The following is a 23,125-nucleotide window of genomic DNA, read 5'->3' as shown; positions in this document are numbered from 1 at the left end:
CTGGCAGCGATTTAAAGGGGCAGGGGCTCTGGCTGCCACTACTGCAGCAGAGCCCTGGGCCTTTTACATCAATGCCGGAGCCCCGGGGCTTCCGGGCACTGCCGCAGCTGCCGCCATGATTTAAAGAGCCTGGGGCTCCCAGTCACTGCTACTGCAGCCAGAGTCCCGGGCCCTTTAAATCTCAGTGTAAAGGGCCCAGGGATTTAAAGATCCCACCAATTCCAGTTGAGGCCCCTCCTTCTGCTCAGGACTCCGGCATATCGCTAAATCCTTTAAGTCACTTTCACCCCTGACCATTGGAAAGGAAACAGACACGTGGGGGGAAGGCCGGTGGCAGAACCTCAAGTCGCAAATGCCAGGGGCAGTTCAGGATTTAGCCGAAGCAGAAGCAGTTGAGGATGTCGGCTGGTTCCTCCTGTTTTGCCCTGCTCAGGTTTCCTCTCAGAATCAGGATGATGAAAGCCCAACGGTGCCATGTGGGTCCTCCTGGCTGCACTGTACTGAGTGCGACTAGCCGGACACTCGGGAACTTGCCAAACGACACAGCAACATCAGCCAGTTTTCTACTCCCAGCCTTGCGCCCCAAGAATGTGCATGTTGAACTGCTCAGTCTGGTCACTGGGATGGACAAACTCAGTCATTAGTGGGTCACCCTCACAGAGGGGCCGGACTAGGCCACAGCCTTGTTCTCTCTAGTCACATCCCCCAAACACTCCAATGAAAACACACAGGTCCAGACAAAACACTAAAACCACTTTAATAACTGGAGCAAGGGGGTTTTCAGGGATTACAAGGGAGAAAGATGTCAAAGGTCAGAACCGGTTAAAACTAGAAAATTAAAACATGCATTTTAAATCCTAAATTTTACTAAACTAAGGAAAATGTGAAGCAAACAGGATTTCCCACCCCACCCGCTGTTGCAGGCAGTTCACAGTTCTGAGTACCCAGGCTGGATTCCTTCCAGCCTTGGTCGGTCCTCCCCACTGCAAGGCCCCTGTTGCCTTTCAAGGCGGATTCTTGCTTTCTGTAAAGATGGGAGGAGAGGTAAAAATGGAGGCAATTCTCCCTTGTGCTTTTGTACCACTCTCCTCTTTGAGGTTCACCCCCCAGCCAGAGGGGAGGCGACAATCAGTCTGTGGCCTAACTGAGCGTCCAGCCATCGTTCTGGTGAACTATAACTCTCTTGTTCCCAGCTCCACAGCTGGTGAAGGGCCGGCTGAGCAATTACTGGCCACTTAGCACTTAGCTGGTGTGCAGGTGCCACTGTCTCTGGGGAGCTCGTCTGTGGGCGTTTTCCAGCTTTACAGCATGTAACAAACATACAGCAAACTCTCCGAACTCCATGGACAGTGCGGAGAGAGACACATTTTAATGGAACAATAATATTGAGCAGGCGATAACTTTCCCTATGATACCTCACAAGACATACTTTGGAGAAGATTTATCACTTTGTAAATGTGGTGACCATAATAGAGTAGACTAGTGGTTCTCAAATGTGTTTCATCAGCCACTCACCGCCCCAGATTCTGTGTGTCTTTGGTCATTACGCCCGCACCCTCACAAGCACATATATCGCCGCCCAGCTGTAATGGCAGAGCAATTGCTGGTGAAGGTCAAGCTCTGGAGTCCTCCAACAGCAGCACGGAAGTGAGGGTGGCCACGTGAAAAGTGATGTTCCTCAATAAGCAGACTTATCACCCCATTGACACCTACTTCTGAGCTGCTGCTCCACCTGGGTTTGAGAGCCTGAGCATTTATCCCCACCTCCCAGATGGGCCTGTTCCTTCTTCATGAGCCCCAACCACCTGGGGCCGACAGCCAGTGCTCTTTAAAAAACAAACAACCCACACTGATCACGCCCCTCCCTTGACACATTCCTGTCCCTCCATTGGGAGGCTCTGGCCACAGTTTGAGAATTGCTAGTGTAGAGAGTCACCGTGGCGATTGGTAGCCAAGATGGTAACAGCTGCTCCTTTCCATCTCCGGGATCCCCACAGAAAATGTCCAAGCAGGAGAGCGGAACAGATCCAGTTAACACTAACCTCGCAAAACATATTTTGGTGATTTCAGCTATAAAAATTCCCTCCATGCTTCAGCCCCTACCCTGAGCGAATGCAATGACACTGAGCTAGAACTAGGCAGGTGGCACGGCTGACGGGTATAATCTCTGAATTATTGATCCCTTATTTAACAGAATACAGGAACTCTTTGGATAGCTAAACATAGACTACTACAGTTATCCCTCTTAGAACCATAGAATATCAGGGTTGGAAGGGACCTCAGGAGGTATCTACTCAAACCCCCTGCTCAAAGCATGACCAACCCCAACTACATCATCCCAGCCAGGGCTTTGTCAAGCCTGACCTTAAAAACCTCTAAGGAAGGAGATTCCACCACCTCTCTACGTAACCCATTCCAGTGCTTCACCACCCTCCTAGTGAAAAAGATTTTTTTCTAATACCCAGCCTAAACTTTCCTCACCCAATTTGAGATCATTACTCCTTGTTCTCTCATCTGGTACTAATGAGCACAGTCTAGATCCATCCTCTTTGGAACCCTTTCAGGTAGCTGAAAGCAGCTACCAAATGCCCCGTCTTTCTTCACTTTTGTAGACTAAACAATCCCCGTTCTCTCAGCCTCTCCTCATGAGTCATGTGCTCCAACCCCTAATCATTTTTGCTGCCCTCTGCTGGACTCTTTCCAATTTTTCCACATCCGTCTTGTAGTGTAGGGCCCAAAACTGGACACAATACTCCAGAGCAGGCCTCACCAATGTCGAATAGAGGGGAATGATCATGTCCCTCAATCTCCTGGCAATGCCCCTACTTACAGCTCAAAAGTCAAGGAATAACACATCCACTGCTTTTCCCTCATCCACAGAGCCACTTATCTCCTCATAGAAGGCAATTAGTTACTCAGCCATGACTTGCCCTCTTCTTTCAAGTCTTTCAAAAAACATATTTACATGTTAAACTCTAGCTTACTAAGGTGGACACACTTAAAATCTCTCTCTAAAAGTTGAATCTCAGTGAATTACATGCAAGTTGCGTAATCTTTTCTTGCCATGTGTCACAGAAGCTGAAATCCTGTGTGGATCTTTCCACGTTTAATAAGGTCAGACCCCTATATGAAACTTTTCCCACAGTCCAAGCACTTGTGGGGTCTCTCTCCTGTGTGGATTGCCTGATGATAAACAAAGGTTGACCTTCGTATGAAACTTTTCCCACACTCCAAGCACTTGTGGGGTCTCTCTCCTGTGTGGATTGCCTGATGTTTAACAAGCTCTGACCTTCTTAGGAAACTTTTCCCACACTCCAAGCACTTGTGTGGTCTCTCTCCTGTGTGGATTGCCTGATGATAAACAAAATCTGACATTCGTATGAAACTTTTCCCACAATCCAAGCACTTGTAGGGTCTCTCTCCTGTGTGGATTGCCTGATGATAAACAAAGCTTGACCTTTGTAAGAAACTTTTCCCACAGTCCAAGCACTTGTGAGGTCTCTCTCCTGTGTGGATTGCCTGATGTTTAACAAGGCGTGACCTTCGTATGAAACTTTTCCCACACTCCAAGCACTTGTGGGGTCTCTCTCCTGTGTGGATTGCCTGATGATAAACAAAGTTTGACCTTTTTAAGAAACTTTTCCCACAGTCCAAGCACTTGTGGGGTCTCTCTCCTGTGTGCATTGCCTGATGCTTAGCAAGGTTGTACCTTCGCAAGAATCTTTTCCCACAGTCCAAGCACTTGTGGGGTCTCTCTCCTGTGTGGATTGCCTGATGTTTAACAAGATGTGATCTTTGTAAGAAACTTTTCCCACAGTCCGAGCACTTGTGGGGTCTCTCTCTTGTGTGGATTGCCTGATGTTTAACAAGGTTGGACCTTTCTAAGAAACTTTTCCCACAGTCCAAGCACTTGTAGGGTCTCTCTCCTGTGTGTAATGCCTGATGACGAACTAGGTGTGACCTTCTTATGAAACTTTTCCCACAGTCCAAGCACTTGTGGGGTCTCTCTCCTGTGTGCATTGCCTGATGCTTAACAAGGCTGGACCTTTGCAAGAATCTTTTCCCACAGTCCAAGCACTTGTGGGGTCTCTCTCCTGTGTGGATTGCCTGATGTTTAACAAGGTGTGATCTTTGTAAGAAACTTTTCCCACAGTCCGAGCACTTGTGGGGTCTCTCTCTTGTGTGGATTGCCTGATGTTTAACAAGGTTGGACCTTTGTAAGAAACTTTTCCCACAGTCCGAGCACTTGTGGGGTCTCTCTCTTGTGTGGATTGCCTGATGTTTAACAAGGTTGGACCTTTCTAAGAAACTTTTCCCACAGTCCAAGCACTTGTAGGGTCTCTCTCCTGTGTGTAATGCCTGATGACGAACTAGGTGTGACCTTCTTATGAAACTTTTCCCACAGTCCAAGCACTTGTGGGGTCTCTCTCCTGTGTGTAATGCCTGATGAGAAACTAGGTGTGATCTTCGTATGAAACTTTTCCCACAATCCAAGCACTTGTGGGGTCTCTCTCCTGTGTGTATTGCCTGATGTTGAACAAGGTCTGACCTTCGTAGGAAACTTTTGCCACACTCCAAGCATTTGTGGGGTCTCTCTCCTGTGTGGATTGCCTGATGTTTAATAAGGTTTGCTCTCTCTTTGAAACTTTTCCCACACTCCAAGCACTTGTGGGGTCTCTCCACACTGTGGCTTGACTGATGTCTAATTATTTGTGTCTTCGAAATGCAACATTTCCCGCACTTGAGGGATTGAGAGGGTTTTTCTCCACTGTGGCCTCTCCCGTGGTTATTAAGATCTGAGAGCTTATTGAAGCTTTCCCCACGGTCCAAGCACTGAAGGGGTTTCTCTTCAGTAAGGATTGTCTGATGTGTCACAAGCTGTGATCTCACAATGAACCCTTTCAAACACTGAAGGTAGTGCCCGGGTGTTTCTTCCTTGGCATCCACCTCTCCTCCCCCACTGTTAATAGATTCATCCACGTTCTTCCCGGGGTGGTTTCCCAGAAGCCTCTCTGACCTGTGCCAATTTCCACAGGCTTCTTCGGGTTCGAAGCACTGGGAAAAATTCCCTTCAGCTCTTCCCACAAAGGTCCCCTCCGGTTCCACTTCCCCGGGACCTTCCTCATGATGATTACCCTCCTCATTCTCACTCCCTCGCTGAGCACCTGCTGGGAGAGACACAATCCAGACAGGAGTCATTGTGCTGGGGAGAAAGAGGAATAGCACAGAGGGAAAACCCAACACAAAGACTGAGCAATTGGACTCTGTCTCCACATCCCACCCAAACATTCACAGGGAAGGAAAGCTGGGAAGCAAACTCCTGCAGATAAGAGGCTGGGTGGAATGGCATGAGCTAGATCTGATGACTGCAGCCCTGTCCTGGCTGAGATGAGGAAGAACTGAGGGTTCTTACTCGCACCATATTTGGGGATTCTCAACTTTTTCCTTCATTCCCTAGATGGTTTCTGTGTCAGTCCTCACCTGTATGGGTGCATTTCGGAAGCCTTCTTTCCTTGCAGGGCCGGAGATCGGGCAACCAAGGCTCTTCCCCGCGTTCTAGCTGGGCGATGAGCTCAGGTTTGGGAATGGGAAATCCTGCGCAGAGGGTGAAATCAGACCAGATCAGGGTGTCTGGAGTATTGGTGGAGTATTTGTCAGAAAGGACATTCCGTGAGCGGAACCTGTCCCTGTGCTCTGCTGGAGGAACGTGCAATCCAAGAGGATGGGAAAATGGTCACTGAGCCCCCTTGTGCAGAGGAAGTTGTCTGGGGAGGTAAACTGAATTATTACTACACCCTCACTAGGTGTTCCCACGATCTGTGCGCTCTGGGGGCCTTGGTGACTCACACACGGCTCTGGACTTAAACCCCTGCCTCTTTCTAAACCTGCAGAGCCCAGAGCCCTCCCCAGGGCTGGAACTAGTCCCAACGAGGGAGGTGAACAGGGATTGTGTGTGCAGCCAAGAAACAACACAGACAGGACAATGCTGGATTTATGCCCCTTGGAAAGCTGGAGGGGTGGGGATGGTTTAGCTTGTCCCTTGGGTGTTGACACCCATGTCCCACTGGAGGGGGCACGGAGATGCAAGTCTCTCTCACATGGCAGCTGTGTATTATGGAACCCGCTCACCTCTGATCTAACTGACATGGGAAGAACATGACCACATATAGACACACAGACCCTACGGCTTCTAGTATCTGAGGGGACAGGAATCCCTTACCCAGTGAGGTCACTGTCTCGTAGTTCTCCTGCATGACGTCCCTGTAGAGGGCTCTCTGAGCGGGGTCCAGCAGAGCCCCCTGTGCCTGGGTGAAATACACAGCCACCTCCTCGAAGGTCACCGGCATCTGAAACACCAAAATACCCCGGTCATTACCTGCTGCTCCAGTCACAATCCCAGTAGTCACATGGGAAGAAGGATAAAGAAATGGAAGCTCTGGGAGGGCCAGAGTTGCAGAATCCCACCCCACCCTGCTCAGAGCAGCCAGGAGGCTTCATGGGGTGGGAGAAGGTGAGAGCTCCTTGTCCCCCCCAGCACACGGAGCAGGGCAGGGTCTTCTCATTTCCCACACACCTGCCAGCCACAGGATGATACGGAAGTAGAGCTCTGAGCCAGGGACAGGGACAGGAATCCAAACAGCTTCCCTGAGTATTTCACAGCAGCCTCGGGCTAGTGGGGTCTCACTCCAGCACTGGGAACCTGGAAAATGTTCCCAGCCCTGTGCAAGGGGGTTGTATCCTGTTTGAGAAAAGTGGAAATGTCCCGTCTCCGCTACCCCATCACCAATGGGCCCACTCAGAAAATCAGGAGGTTTCTCACACCCATAAGAACATAAGAGAGGCCGTACCGGGTCAGACCAAAGGTCCATCTAGCCCAGTATCTGTCTACCGACAGTGGCCAATGCCAGGTGCCCCAGAGGGAGTGAATCTAACAGGCAATGATCAAGTGATCTCTCTCCTGCCATCCATCTCCATCCTCTGACGAACAGAGGCTAGGGACACCATTCTTACCCATTCTAGCTAATAGCCATTTATGGACTTAGCCACCATGAATTTATCCAGTCCCCTTTTAAACATTGTTATAGTCCTAGCCTTCACAACCTCCTCAGGTAAGGAGTTCCACAAGTTGACTGTGCGCTGCGTGAAGAAGAACTTCCTTTTATTTGTTTTAAACCTGCTGCCTATTAATTTCATTTGGTGACCCCTAGTTCTTGTATTATGGGAATAAGTAAATAACTTTTCCTTATCCACTTTCTCAACATCACTCATGATTTTATATACCTCTATCATGTCCCCCCTTAGTCTTCTCTTTTCCAAGCTGAAGAGTCCTAGCCTCTTTAATCTTTCCTCGTATGGGACCCTCTCTAAACCCCTAATCGTTTTAGTTGCCCTTTTCTGAACCTTTTCTAGTGCTAGAATATATTTTTGAGGTGAGGAGACCACATCTGTACACAGTATTTGAGATGTGGGCGTACCATGGATTTATATAAGGGCAATAATATATTCTCAGTCTTATTCTCTATCCCCTTTTTAATGATTCCTAACATCCTATTTGCTTTTTTGACTGCCTCTGCACACTGCGTGGACATCTTCAGAGCACTATCCACGATGACGCCAAGATCTTTTTCCTGACTCGTTGTAGCTAAGTTAGCCCCCATCATGTTGTATGTATAGTTGGGGTTATTTTTTCCAATGTGCATTACTTTACATTTATCCACATTAAATTTCATTTGCCATTTTGTTGCCCAATCACTTAGTTTTGTGAGATCTTTGTGAAGTTCTTCACAATCTGCTTTGGTCTTAACTATCTTGAGAAGTTTAGTATCATCTGCAAACTTGGCCACCTCACTGTTTACCCCTTTCTCCAGATCATTTATGAATAAATTGAATAGGATTGGTCCGAGGACTGACCCTTGGGGAACACCACTAGTTACACCTCTCCATTCTGAGAATTTACCATTAATTTCTACCCTTTGTTCCCTGTCCTTTAACCAGTTCTCAATCCATGAAAGGACCTTCCCTTTTATCCCATGACAGCTTAATTTACTTAAGAGCCTTTGGTGAGGGACCTTGTCAAAGGCTTTCTGGAAATCCAAGTACACTATGTCCACCGGATCTCCCTTGTCCACATGTTTGTTGACCCCTTCAAAGAATTCTAATAGATTAGTAAGACACGATTTCCCTTTACAGAAACCATGTTGACTTATTGCTCAAGAGTTTATGTTTATCTATGTGTCTGACAATTTTATTCTTTACTATTGTTTCAACTAATTTGCCCGGTACCGACGTTAGACTCACCGGTCTGTAATTGCCGGGATCACCCCTAGAGCCCTTTTTAAATATTGGCGTTACATTAGCTAACTTCCAGTCATTGGGTACCGAAGCCGATCTCCTTCCTGCCCCCGTCCCCCCAGGAGCTCCCTGAAAATCGCCTACCCAAGCTGGCTCCATCACAGACATTTCCCTTCCCTGCGTCCTGGAAGACGGGCCCATCTGGACTGAAACATGGACGTGACTCCTCAGCCTGTCGGGGTGATGGGGGAGGTCACAGAAGGGGCTTCAGTCCATGTCACCCCCCGATTCCCCTCAGGCTCTTCAGACCCTCCCAGTAACAGCATCTCTGAGCCAAATGCTAGAAAAAGAGCAGAACTGAAGGGGCCACATTGGGGGATTTCCCCGAACTGCCCTGTAAACTCCTCTCCCTGAGGAACAGCCGGAGCCCTCTGGTGGCATCACCTGAAGAACGAGCTGCCCTGGACTCCTGCAGCAGCCCCCAGGGACAGGCAGGCAGAGGCTGAGCCCAGTGGCCCATCCACACTCCCTGCCTGCCCAAAGCAGCAGTGACTCCGGTGGGGCTGAGATGTGAATCCTGCCCAGAAATCAGACCAGGGCCCCGGGCAGACCCCAAAACTCATGAGACACAGACCCCGCCAGCACGGGGGTGTCTGACAATAACACACACTGGGAGCAGGGTGGGGGGGCTGTCCCCCTCCCGCCTCCCCACACACCCCTTCCCTCGCAGTGCCCCCCCACATCTTCCCCCATTCCAGCCTCGCTCCCCTCAGCCCCACAATCCCCTGATCCCCGCATCGCCCCATCTTCCCTTCAGTGCGCCCTGCCCCATCCCAGCCTGCCCCCTGCAGTCCCTGCACCCGCCTCCTGCCCCCACCCCGCTCCCCCGCCTGCCCTCACCCCCGGCACCTCTTTAGCCTCCGCCCCCTGCAGCCCGGGGGTGCCGGGGGGGGGGCGGGTCTCTCTCACCTTCCCTCCGAGCGGGACCCCCGGGGCAGGGGCCGGGCCGGGCTGGGGGCTCTGCCCTGGGAGAGGCTCCTGGGGGGGAGCAGCGGGAAGGGCCCTGCTGGAGATTCCCCTCTCCCGGCTGCAGCCAGGGCTCCGGGCTCCCAGCACCAGCCGCCCCCGGGGCTCGAGGATCTCGCCAGGAGCCTGGGAGCCAGAGTCACCGCAGCGGCTGCGAGTCACTTCCTGCGGCCGGGGCTGAGCCCAGCGCTCGCTGCCCGGAGCCGCCTCCCGGCTGCTCCTGGGTCCTAGCGATCAAGCCGGCTCCATGCAGCATCTCTGGGCGCATGATACCAGCACTGGGTGACCAGACAGCAAGTGTGAAAATCCAGGAGGGGATGGGGGCTAACAGGCACCTATATGAGACAAAGCCCCAAATAGCGGGACTGTCCCTATTCAATTGGGACATCTGGTCACCCTACCAGCACTGGTGCAAACGCTGGAGCTGGCTGGGCTGGCTGAGCCAGACTCCTGGGAGAGAGAAGCAAAAGGAGAAAGAGAGGAAGTAAGGGGGAGGGGAAGGAAAATGATGGATGAGGGGAAGGGTGACAGCAGAAACCCACCCTCCTATCCACCAGGGGGCAGGGCTGACCTCAGGGCCCTTTCCCTTAGCCCCTGCAGGCTCCCCATCCTGCACCCCCTTTGCCACTAATCCTTCCCCCTTCTTCACCCTAACTCCTACACTGTGCCCCTAACCCCTACATTTTGCCACCTTCACCCCAACCTCTCCACAGTGCCACCTTCACCTTAACCCCTGCATTTCCCTGCCACCTGCGCCCCCAACCTCAGCCCTGCGCTGCCCGTGTGCCTGCCACACCTCTGTCCTGCCCAGGTCCCCCCACCCCCTTTATGCCCAGCAACCCCCATGCCCAGTGGCCTCCCACCCTCAGACTCCCCACACTGCCCAGCACCCCCTCACAGCCCCCACCCCACAACTGTCCAGCCTGCCATATTACCGAGGGCTTTCAACACCAAAAAAATAAAAATTCTGCATACAATATTTTAAAATTTTGTCTATTTTATTAGTCAATACCAGGGCCGTCCCTAGCTATCCTGGGCTCCTACACAACTCCCCTGGGGGGCGGGAGAGGCAGACCTCCATGGTCGGGGGAAGCCCCAGGCCTCCACAGGGGGGTTGGCTTGGGAGACAGGGAGGAACCACCCCCCAGCACTCACCAGGGGCACGGGTGGGGCCAGGTCTCTGTACTTCTTGCCACGGGTGAGTGTAGGCCAGGCCCTGCTGCAGAGTCCTCAGGGGCGGGGCTGGGGTGGAGCACAGGCAGGAAGAGACGGGTGGGGCAAAGCCAGGGCAGGGGCTTTGGTGCCCCAAACCTCCTGGTGCCCCACATAGCTGCACACTTTGTGGACGGCCCCCTGGGCCCTGGTCAGTACATACACGTGGGGGCTCCAGCATGGCAGTGGGAAGCATTGGCCCCTGGCTGCATGGAGGTGGGAGATCACCCTGCAGCCTTCCCCCTCCCCTCCCCTCCTAGGAGAGGGACTTGGCAGTGACATACCTCGGTGTGCATGTCAAAAGGCCACAGGGAAGCGTTTCACATGGTGGCTGTCATGTCAGGACCCAAAATAGCTGATACCAATTGCTGAGTCCAGCCCCTACCGGGCCCTTGCCTGACAGGGCTCTGGGCCATCACCTCCCAAATGGCCTTTCATCCTCCCTAGAATGAAACATTTCCCTCTAGGCCTGAACAGCCCAGCAGTGCTTGGGGTGCGCAGTGTAGTAAGAATGGGAATTCTCTTCAGGCACCAGCCTTTTTTTCTGCCCTGATTCACACAGGGCTTGTCTACACCACGCCGAGTTTTAGCGACGAGGCTGTGTCCATACAGCCTTGTCGCTAACAGCCGGCGTGTGTAAATTCTCTTTGTCGGCAAAATACTTTCAGCTCCACTGTCAAGGTATGATTCCCCACTTTGAACTTTAGCGTCCAAAAGTGGGGACCTGCATGTACCCTTCTAAGTTTAAATCCTAGCTTAGATCTGATAGCGCTGCCACCAACCAAAAAGAGAGTGTTTTGGTACACTTTTCATTCCCCCCAATCCTCTCCCTGGGGAACACAGATCCAAACTCCTTGGATCTTAACACGAGGAGAAATTAACCATCCCCACATCTTCCCCACCCCCTCACCAATCCCTGGTGAGTCCAGACCCAATTTCCTGGATCTTAAAACAAAGAAAAATCAATAAGGTTCTTAAAAAGAAAGCTTTTAATTAAAAGCGGTGAGGAGGAGGAGGAATACGGCATCCTTGGGGAAGAGGCACGGCCAGAGCGGGAATTTGGGGAGGGATCCAATGGGGGAGGGAAGGGGTGGTGTCAGGGTGGGGCCGGGAGGGCACGAGGACAAAATGTGGGGACAGTTTGTGTCCTGACTGATGTTCAGTCGGGACGCGGGACAAACATGTCAATATTGGGACAGTGCTGATAAAATCGGGATGTCTGGTCACCTTGCACTCGACTCTACACTGTTTAGAACTCTCCCTTGTTCAAACTGCTTCCAGCGAGAGAGACAGAGCTGCAGATACTTGGATCCTCAAGAAAAAAATAAACGTCCCTTTCCCCTAAATAAAAGTGTTCAGCTACTCCAGCCTTGTTAAGCTTGAATTTACCTTCTTCCCCAGGTAAGAGGTCGCTCCCTCCCTTGCATTCTGCAGCCCTGATTGCTGCTTTTCTGCTCCAGGTACATCCATAGGCGCTGACTCCGGGGGTGCTCTGGGGCTGGGGCACTCATGGGGAAAAATTGGTGGGTGAGTTGCACCCACTGGCAGCTCCCCGGCCCACCCTCTGACCCCAGCTCACTTCCACCTCTGCTCCGCCTCTGCCTGCTCCCCTGAGCGTCCTGTGGCTCTGCTTCTCCCCCCAGCTCCCAGCGCTTGCTGCCGCAAAACAGCTGTTACACGGCGGCAAGCGCTGGGTGGGAGGGGGAAGAGGGGGAATGTGGTGCGCTTGGGGAAGAGGTGGGGCTGGGGATTTGGGGAAGGAGTCCAATGGGGCAGGGAGAGGGCAGATGTTCAGCAGGGGTGGGTGGGGCAGTGGTGGAGTTGGGGTTGGGCCAGGGGCACTGAGCACCCCCTGGCACCTGGAAAAGTTGTGCCCATGGGTACATTCCCCCACTTTTGTTTTAGTGTCAGTTTCCTGTTGACACAGACATATTGTTAATCACAGAATATCAGGGTTGGAAGGGACCTCAGGAGGTATCTAGCCAAACCCCCTGCTCAAGCAGGACTAATCCCCGGACAAATTTTGGCCCCAAATACCGAAATGACCCCCTCAAGGATTGAACTCACAACCTGGGGTTTAGCAGGCCAACGCTCTACTGAGCTATCCCCTCCCCACCCGTAAGCAGGAAAAGCAAATGCCCCCTTCTTTTATATTCCTGAAACTGTCCCTCCTCCCCAGCCAGGTTATGTGTGTACCTCTCCCTCCTCCCAGCCCACGTCTGCTGCTGATCCCTGCTGGGGAAGGGAGGGGAGGGAAACGGCCAAAGGGGATCCTCGGCATCTGGGCTTCAACTTCAGAGCAGAGGGAGGCAGCGTGAAAAGGAGATTGCAGGGAGTTGCCCGCAGAGCACCGGGCACAGGTGGGAGAGGTGCAGATGCAGAATGGAACAGCTGCTCCCTCCGGGGGCACCAGCCTCCTCCCCAGGAAGCCTCAGCACATTCCCTGCTAGCATAGGTGCGGACTTCTGCTGGCGCCGGTGGGTGCTCGACCCCTCCTTAACCTGCCTCCATCCCAACCCCTTCCCCAAATCCCTGTCCTGGCCCCACCTCTTCCCTGCCTCCTCCCCTGAGCATGTCACATTCCCACTCCCCCCTCCCTCCCGGAGCTTTTACACCACGAAACACCTGTTTTGTGGCGGCAAGCGCAGAGAGGAGAAGCGGAGACGCCACATGCTCAGGGGAGGAGGCAGAGGCGAAGTGAGCTGGGGCAGGGAGCTTGGCTGCTGGTGGGTACAGAGCACCCTCCAATTTTTCCCCGTGGGTGCTCCAGCCCTAGAGCATCCATGGAGTCAGCGTCTATGACTGCTAGCTCACTTGTCAGACAAAGACACTGCCCCCCTTGCTCTTTTCCTTTCCCAGCCCACCTCGCCCCACCCCAGCCAGGTTCCTCCTCCACTCCACAAAGTCCCATGCCCGGCTCTACCAAGCTCGGCTCCACCCCCCTCTTCCCAGCCTCCAGAGCCTGTTCCCAGCCTTGCTCAACCCCCCTGCCGGGCCTCACTCCCCCGGCCCTCCTCAATCACATGCTACAAACTTTTGCTCCTTGCTCTGGCTGGTCTCATAGAGCCCCCACCACAGGCAGGGAGGGACTTCGCTCACCACTGAACTCCCAGGAGGAGATGAGGGGGGCCCTGGGTAGAGCCAGAGCCCTCAGCCAGCCAGCTGAGGGATAATTCAATTCCAGAGGTTGGGAACAGGGTCACTGAGCCCCCTTGGGAGACGCAGGCAATGTTGGGATATGTACCTATAGAACCCATCTATCCATGTAACATGTTATAGGTCTTGCGACAAAGTGTGGCTGGAGTGTGTTTCGACACGAGTGCATGATTTGCATTTTGGCAACCAAAGTGAGAACTGAAGGGTGAATTGATCAAAAAGAACGGTTTATAAAAAAACAGTTTTGTCATGTCCCTGGAAAAAATGAAGAATCAGCAAGAAAGGAAATAACACCAGCGGGACGGCTTTAAAACTGTGTAAGAACTGGAGAAAATGGCACCCCTTGGATCCTGGCTTCCTGCCCAAAACTGGCTCCTTGCAGTTGCTGATGAAGGCCCAGGACAACAGAGACTCCTCCTCCTCCTCCTCCTCCATATAATAAAGGGTTCCACACTAAAGGGTTCCACAAGCTCATAGACCTTCCAAAGAGAATGTGATACGGCTGGTAGTCAGTATCCAATCCATCATTGCTCTGGATGGCTGCCAACACCATCGGTAATTTATTGTCCCAACCTTTGCCAGCCATGTGCACCACTTTGCAAAGGGCTTGCTTGATAGTCTGATCCATCCTTTCTACTGTCCCTGACAATTGAGGATGGTGGGGGATAGGCAGTTGTTGCTTTACTCCTAAAGCTTTTAACATTTTTAGAATTACTTTTCCTATAAAATGTGCTCCATCCTCTGAACCAATTACTTTTGGAGCCCAGTATCTACCAAACAGAACTTTCCACAACTTCTTGGCGGTGGTCTCTGCAGAATGATTCCTGGTGGAAATTGCCTCCACCCAGCCAGAAAAAGAATCTATTATCACTAATAAATACTGATTCCCTCTTTGGGTCTTAATATAATCAACCTGTATTTTACTCCATGGCCCTGCAAGTCTTTGGTGCCATAAAGGTCCCACATTCAGTGGTCTATTCCACTCTGCTGCCCATCTTATGCTGCTTTTAACCAAATTTTCTACGTCCTCTTGCACCTTAGCCCGTATTCCAAACTGGTTTTACCTTAAAAGAGAGTATTTTCTATTCCTCGGTGGGCCATAGACTGACACAGGTTAATGATCTCTTCTCTTTAAAGTTTCTCAGGTACCCACTTTTCCTCTCCCATGTTCTTATTCACTGCAGAACCTCCTTTCATACTCCAGGTTCTCCATTTTTTAGGTTCAGCCTCGTGTTTTATGGAGCCCTGGACCCTTTAAATCACCGCCCAAATCCTAGGGCTCCCAGCTGCTGCTGCTATCCCGGGGCTCTGGCAGCGATTTAAAGGGGCAGGGGCTCTGGCTGCTGCTACTGCGACCTTTGTATGAAACGCTCCTGGGCCATTTACATCAATGCCGGAGCCGCAGCTGCCGCCATGATTTAAAGAGCCTGGGGCTCCCAGCCACTGCTACCGCAACCAGAGTCCCGGGCTCTTGAAATCTCAATGTAAAGGGCCCAGGGATTTAAAGATCCCACCAATTCCGGTTGAGGCCCCTCCCTCTACTCAGGACTCCAGCATATCGCTAAATCCTTTAAGTCACTTTCACCCCTGACCATTGGAAAGGAAACAGACACGTGTGGGGAAGGCTGGTGGCAGAACCTCAAGTCGCACATCCCTGGGGGAGTTCAGGAGTTAGCCAAAGTCGAAGCAGTTGAGGATGTCGGCTGGTTCCTCCTGTTTTGCCCTGCTCAGGTTTCCTTTCAGGATCGGGATGATGAAAGCCCAACGGTGCCATGTGGGTCCTCCTGCCTGCACTGTACTGAGTGCGACTAGCCAGACACTCAGGAACTTACCAAACGACACAGCAACATCAGCCAGTTTTCTACTCCCAGTCTTGCGCCCCAGGAATGTGCATATTGGACTGATCAGTCTGGTCACTGGGATGGACAAACTCAGTCATTAGTGGGTCACCCTCACAAAGGGGACGGATGAGGCCACAGCCTTGTTCTCTCCAGTCACATCCCCCAAACACTTCAATGAAAACACACAGGTCCAGACAAAACACTAAAACCACGTTAGTAACTGGAGCAAGGGGGTTTTCAGGGATTACAAGGGAGAAGGATGTCAAAGGTCAGAACCGGTTAAAACTAGAAAATTAAAACATGCATTTTAAATCCTAAATTTTACTAAACTAAGGAAAATGTGAAGTAAACAGGATTTCCCACCCCACCCGCTGTTGCAGGCAGTTCACAGTTCTGAGTACCCAGGCTGGATTCCTTCCAGCCTTGGTCCATCCTCCCCACTCCACGGCCCCTGTTGCCTTTCAAGGCAGATTCTTGCCTTCTGTAAAGATGGGAGGAGTGGTAAAAATGGAGGCAATTCTCCCTAGTGCTTTTGTACCACTCTCCTCTTTGAGGTTCACCCCCAGCCAGGGGGGAGGTCACAATGAGTCTGTGGCCTAATTAAGTGTCCAGCCGTCGCTCTGTTGAACTATAACTATAACTATAACTCACTGCTTGCATCCGAAGAAGTGGGTATTCACCCACGAAAGCTCATGCTGCAAAACATCTGTTAGTCTATAAGGTGCCACAGGATTCTTTGCTGCTTCTACAGAACCAGACTAACACGGCTACCCCTCTGATACTATAACTCTCTTGTTCCCGGCTCCACAGCTGCTGAAGGGCCAGCTGAGCAATTACTGGCCACTTAGCACCTAGCTGGTGTGCAAGTGCCACTGTCTCTGGGGAGCTCCTCTGCAGGCCTTTTCCAGCTTTAGAGCATGTAACAAACATACAGCAAACTCTCCGAGCTCCATGGACAGTGCTGATAGACACATTTTAATGGGACAATAATATTGAGCAGGCGATAACTTTCCCTATGATACCTCACAAGACATTGGAGAAGATTTATCATTTTGTAAATGTGGTGACCATAATAGTGTAGACCAGTGGTTCTCAAATGCGTTTCATCAGCCACCCACCACCCCAGATTCTTTGTGTCTTTGGTCATTACGCCCACACCCTCACAAGCACATATATCGCCACCCAGCTCTAATGGCAGAGCAATTGCTGGTGAAGGTCACAACTCTGAAGCCCTCCAAGAGCAGCACAGAAGTGAGGGTGGCCACATGAAAAGTGATATTCCTCAATATGGCTGTTCACAGCAGACTTATCACCCCATTGACACCCCTACTTCTGAGCTGCTGCTCCACCTGGGTTTGAGAGCCTGAGCATTTAGCCCCACCTCCCAGATGGGCCTGTTCCTTCTTCATGAGTCCCAGCCACCTGGGGACGACAGCCAGTGCTCTTTAAAAAACAAACAACCCAAACTGATCACGCCTCCCTTGACACATTCCTGTGCCTCCATTGGGAGGCTCTGCCCCACAGTTTGAGAACTGCTAGTGTAGAGAGTCACGGTGGGGATTGGTAGCCAAGATGGTAACACCTGCTCCTTTCCGTCTCCGGGATCCCCGCAGAAAATGTCCGAACAGGAGAGCGGAACAGATCCCATTGATGTTAACCTTCCAAACACATTTTGGTGATTTCAGCTATAAACATTCCCTCCATCTCTCAGACCCTACCCCCAGCGAATTCAATGACACTGAGCTAGAACTAGGCAGGTGGCATGGCTGACGGGTATAATCTCTTAATTATTGATCCCTGATTTAACAGAACACAGGAACCCTTTGGATAGCTAAACATAGACTACTACAGTTACCCCTCTTAGAATCATAGAATATCAGGGCTGGAAGGGACCTCAGGAGGTATCTACTCCAACCCCCTGCTCAAAGTAGGACCATTCACCAACTATCATCCCAGCCAGGGCTTTGTCAAGCCTGACCTTAAAAACCTCTAAGGGACGAGATTCCACCACCTCTCTACGTAACCCATTCCAGTGCTTCACCACCATCCTAGTGAAAAAGATTTTTCTAATACCCAACCAAAACTTTCCTCACCCAATTTGAGACCATTACTCCTTGTTCTGTCATCTGGTACTAATGAGCACAGTCTAGATCCATCCTCTTTGGAACCCTTTCAGGTACTTGAAAGCAGCTACCAAATCGCCCGTCTTTCTTCACTTCTGTAGACTAAACAATCCCCGTTCTCTCAGCCTCTCCTCATGAGTCATGTGCTCCAACCCCTAATCATTTTTGGTGCCCTCCGCCAGAATCTTGCCAATTTTTCCACATCCCTCTTGCAGTGTGGGGCCCAAAACTGGACACAATACTCCAGAGGAGGCCTCACCAATGTTGAATAGAGGGGAATGATCACGTCCCTCAATCTCCTGGCAATGCCCCTACTTATACAGCTCAAAAGTCAAGGAATAACACATCCACTGCTTTTCCCTCATCCACAGAGCCACTTATCTCCTCATAGAAGGCAATTAGTTACTCAGCCATGACTTGCCCTCTTCTTCCAAGTCTTTCAAAATACACATTTACATGTCAAACTCTAGCTTACTAAGGTGGACACACTTTTAAAATCTCTCTCTAAAAGTTGAATCTGAGTGTATTACATACAAGTTGCTTAATCTTTTCTTGCCATGTGTCACAGAAGTTTAAATCCTGTGTGGATCTTTCCATGTTTAATGAGGTCAGACCCCTATATGAAACTTTTCCCGCAGTCCAAGCACCTCTGGAGTCTCTCCTGTGTGGATTGTCTGATGTTGAACAAGCTGTGACCTTTGTATGTAACTTTTCCCACACTCCAAGCACTTGTGGGGTCTCCCTCCTGTGTGTAATGCCTGATGACGAACTAGGTGTGACTTTCTTATGAAACTTTTCCCACAGTCCAAGCACTTGTGGGGTCTCTCTCCTGTGTGGACTGCCTGATGTTGAACAAGGACTGACCTTCGTATGAAACTTTTCCCACAGTCCAAGCACTTGTGGGGTCTCTCTCCTTTGTGGATTGCCTGATGGTTAATAAGGTTTGACCTCACTTTGAAACTTTTCCCACACTCCAAACACTTATGCGATTTCTCTCCTGTGTGGATTGCCTGATGTTGAACAAGGTGTGACCTTCTTATGAAACTTTTCCCACAGTCCAAGCACTTGTGGGGTTTCTCTCCTCTGTCGATTGCCTCATGTTCAACAAGGTTTGTCTTTCTTATGAAACTTTTCCCACAGTCCAAGGACTTGTGGGGCCTCCCTTCTGTGTGGATTGCCTGATGGTGAACAAGGTTTGATCTTTGTATGAAACATTTCCCTAAGTCCAAGCACTTCTGGGGTCTTGCTCCTCTGTGTAATGCCTGATGACGAACTAGGTGTGACATTCGTATGAAACTTTTCCCACAGTCCAAGCACTTGTGGGGTCTCTCTCCTGTGTGGATTGCCTGATGTTGAACAAGGTCTGCCCTTCGTATGAAACTTTTCCCACACTCCAAGCACTTGTGGGTTCTCTCTCCTCTGTGGATTGCCTGATGGTTAATAAGGTTTGACCTCACTTTGAAACTTTTCCCACACTCCAAGCACTTATGGGGTTTCTCTCCTGTGTGGATTGCCTGATGTTGAACAAGGTGTGACCTTCTTATGAAACTTTTCCCACAGTCCAAGCACTTGTGGGGTTTCTCTCCTCTGTGGATTGCCTGATGTTCAACAAGGTTTGTCTTTCTTATGAAACTTTTCCCACAGTCCAAGGACTTGTGGGGCCTCCCTTCTGTGTGGATTGCCTGATGTTGAACAAGGTCTGACCTTCGTATGAAACTTTTCCCACACTCCAAGCACTTGTGGAGTCTCCCTCCTGTGTGGAGTACCTGATGTTGAACAAGGTTTGATCTTTGTATGAAACATTTCCCTAATTCCAAGCACTTCTGGGGTCTTGCTCCTCTGTGTAATGCCTGATGACGAACTAGGTGTGACCTTCGTATGAAACTTTTCCCACAGGCCAAGCACTTGTGGGGTCTCTCTCCTGTGTGGATTGCCTGATGTTGAACAAGGTCTGCCCTTCGTATGAAACTTTTCCCACACTCCAAGCACTTGTGGGGTCTCTCTCCTCTGTGGATTGCCTGATGGTTAATAAGGTTTGACCTCACTTTGAATTTTTTCCCACACTCCAAGCACTTGTGGGGTCTCTCCGCATTGTGGCTTAACTGATGTCTAATTATTTGTGTCTTCGAAATGGAACATTTCCCGCACTCGAGGGATTGAGAGGGTTTTTCTCCACTGTGGCCTCTCCCGTGGTTATTAAGATCTGAGAGCTTATTGAAGCTTTCCCCACGGTCCAAGCATTGAAGGGGTTTCTCTCCAGTATGGATTGTCTGATGTGTCACAAGCTGTGATCTCACAATGAATCCTTTCCCACACTGAAGGTAGTGCCAGGGTGTCTCTTCCTTGGGATTTGTCTGCTGCGCTCTGGGATCCTCCTCTCCTCCCCCACCATTAATAGATTCATCCACTTTCTTCCCTGGGTGGTTTCCCAGAAGCCTCTCTGACCTGTGCCAATTTCCCCAGGATTCTCCCTGCTCCAAGCACTGGGAAAAATTGCCTTCAGCTCTTCCCAGAAAGGTCCCCTGTGGTTCCACTTCCCGAGGAACTTCCTCATGATGATTCTCCTCCTCATTCTCACTCCCTCGCTCAGCTCCTGCTGGGAGAGACACAATCCAGATAGGAGTCATTGTGCTGGGGAGAAAGAGGAATAGCACCGAGGGAAAACCCAACACAAAGACTGAGCAGTTGGACTTTGCCTCCATATCCCACCCAAACACTCACAGGGCAGGAAAGCTGGGAAGAAAACTCCTGCAGGTAAGAGGCTGCGTGGAATGGCGTGAGCTAGATCTGATAACTGCAGCCCTGTCCTGGCTGAGATGGGAAAGAACTGAGGGTTCTTACTCACACCATATTTGGGAATTCTCAACTTTCTCCTTCATTCCCTAGATGGTTTCTGTGTCAGTCCTCACCTGTATGGATGCATCTCGGAAGCCTTCTGTCATTGCAGGTCCAGAGATCGGGCAACCAAGGCTCTTCTCCTCGTTCCAGCCGGACAATCAGGTCAGGTTTGGGAAGGGGGAATCCTGCACAGAGGGTGAAATCGGACCAGATCAGGGTGCATGGAGCATTGGTGGAGTATTTGTCAGAAAGGACATTCCGTGAGCGGAACCTGTCCCTGTGCTCTGCTGGAGGAACGTGGAATCCAAGAGGATGGGAAATGGTCACTGAGCCCCCTTGCGCAGAGGACGTTGTTTGGGGAGGTGAATTGAATTATTACTACACCCTCACTAGGCGTTCCCACGATCTCTGCGCTCTGGGGCCCTTGGTGTCTCACACACGGCTCTGGACTTAAACCCCTGTCTCTTTCTAAACCTGCAGAGCCCAGAGCCCTCCCCAGGGCTGGAGCTAGTCCCAACGAGGGAGGTGAACAGGGATTGTGTGTGTAGCTGAGAAACAACACAGACAGGACAATGCTGGATTAATGCCCCTTTGAAAGCTGGAGGGGTGGGGATGGTTTAGCTTGTCCCTTGGGTGTTGACACCCATGTCCCACTGGAGGGGGCACGGAGATGGAAGTCTGTCTCACATGGCAGCTGTGCATTATGGAACTCACTTACCTCTGATTTAACTGACATGGGAAGAACATGACCAGATTCAGACATGCACACCCCATGGCGTCTAATAACCGAGGGGACGGGAATCCCTTACCCAGCGAGGTCACCGTCTCGTAGTTCTCCTGCATGACGTCCCTGTAGAGGGCTCTCTGAGCGGGGTCCAGCAGAGCCCCCTGCCCTTGGGTGAAATACACAGCCACCTCCTCGAAGGTCACCGGCATCTGAAACAACAAAAGGCCCCAGTCATTACCTGCTGCTCCAGCGACAATCCCAATAGTCACGTGGGAGGAAGGATAAAGAAATGGAAGCTCTGGGAGGGCCAACGTAGCAGAATCCCACCCCACCCTGCTCAGAGTAGCCAGGAGGCTTCAGGGGGTGAAAGAAGGTGAGAGCTCCTTGTCCCCCCAGCACACAGAGCAGGGCAGGGTCTTCTCATTTCCCACACACCTGCCAGACACAAGCTGATACGGAAGCAGAGCTCTGAGCCGGGGACAGGGACAGGAATCCCAACAGCGTCCCTGCATATTTCACAGCAGCCCTTGGCCAGTGGGGTCTCACTCCAGCACTGGGAGCCTTGAAAATGTTCCCAGCCCAGTGCAAGGGGGTTGTATCCTGTTTGAGAAATGGGGGAATGTCCTGTCTCCCTTCCCCCATCACCAATGGGCCCACTCAGAAAATCAGTAGGTTTATCACACCCTGTCTCCTTCCTGCCCCCGTCCCTCCAGGAGCTCCCTCAAAATCCCCTACCCCAGCTGGCTCCATCACAGACATTTCCCTTCCCTGCATCCTGGAAGACGGGCCTATCTGGACAGAAACATGGACGTGATTCCTGAGCCTGTCGGGGTGATGGGGGAGGTTACAGAAGGGGCTTCAGTCCATGTCACCCCCCCGATTCCCCTCAGGCTCTTCAGACCCTCCCAGTAACAGTATCTCTGAGCCAAATGCTAGAAAAAGAGCAGAACTAAAGGGGCCACTTTGGGGGATTTCCCCGCACTGCCCTGTAAACTCCTCTCCCTGAGGAACAGCCGGAGCCCTCTGGTGGCATCACCTGAAGAACGAGCTGCCCTGGACTCCTGCAGCAGCCCCCAGGGACAGGCAGGCAGAGGCTGAGCCCAGTGGCCCATCCACACTCCCTGCCTGCCCAAAGCAGCAGCGACTCCGGAGGGGCTGAGATGTGAATCCTGCCCAGAAATCAGACCAGGGCCCCGAGCAGACCCCAAAACTCATGAGACACAGACCCCGCCAGCCTGGGGGTGTCTGACAATAACACACACTGGGAGCGGGGGGGGGCTGTCTCCCTCCCGCCTCCCCACACACCCCTTCCCTCGCAGTGCCCCCCCCCACATCTTCCCCCATTCCAGCCTCGCTCCCCTCAGCCCCACAATCCCCCCGATCCCCCGCATCGCCCCATCTTCCCTTCAGTGCCCCCCGCCCCCATCCCAGCCTGCCCCCCGCAGCCCCCGCACCCGCCTCCTGCCCCCACCCCGCTCCCCCGCCTGCCCTCACCCCCGGCACCTCTTTAGCCTCCGCCCCCTGCAGCCCGGGGGTGCCGGGGGGGGCGGGTCTCTCTCACCTTCCCTCCGAGCGGGGCCCCCCGGGGCAGGGGCCGGGCCGGGCTGGGGGCTCTGCCCTGGGAGAGGCTCCTGGGGGGGAGCAGCGGGAAGGGCCCTGCTGGAGATTCCCCTCTCCCGGCTGCAGCCAGGGCTCCGGGCTCCCAGCACCAGCCGCCCCCCGGGGCTCGGGGATCTCGCCAGGAGCCTGGGAGCCAGAGTCACCGCAGCGGCTGCGAGTCACTTCCTGCTGCCGGGCCGGAGCCCAGCGCTCGCTGCCCGGAGCCGCCTCCCGGCTGCTCCTGGGTCCTAGCGATCAAGCCGGCTAAATGCAGCATCCCTGGGCGCATGTTACCAGCACTGGGTGACCAG

The 23,125-nt window shown here is 52.1% G+C and overlaps 1 protein-coding gene and 1 pseudogene across 1 annotated transcript; both read right to left on the bottom strand.

The window, feature by feature from the left end:
* Positions 1-2,806: 2,806 nt before the first annotated feature.
* On the bottom strand, positions 2,807-6,254 carry LOC120382878 (annotated as a pseudogene).
* An 11,691-nt stretch (positions 6,255-17,945) lies between these two features.
* LOC120382870 (zinc finger protein 708-like) lies at positions 17,946-21,345 on the bottom strand. Its single transcript, XM_039500306.1, has 3 exons — positions 21,298-21,345; positions 20,560-20,673; positions 17,946-20,243 (listed from the first exon to the last, which is right to left on the bottom strand). Exons 1-3 carry the CDS (start codon positions 21,329-21,331, stop codon positions 18,259-18,261), a joined length of 2,133 nt encoding a protein of 710 aa, XP_039356240.1. The 5' UTR covers positions 21,332-21,345; the 3' UTR covers positions 17,946-18,258.
* Between the last annotated feature and the right edge of the window lie 1,780 nt (positions 21,346-23,125).

The sequence above is a fragment of the Mauremys reevesii genome, linkage group 15 (genome assembly GCF_016161935.1).
Source record: "Mauremys reevesii isolate NIE-2019 linkage group 15, ASM1616193v1, whole genome shotgun sequence".
Taxonomy (NCBI): Eukaryota; Metazoa; Chordata; order Testudines; family Geoemydidae; genus Mauremys; species Mauremys reevesii.
The sequence above is the reverse complement of the archived record's forward strand: the minus strand, read 5'-3'. Positions and strand labels throughout refer to the sequence as shown.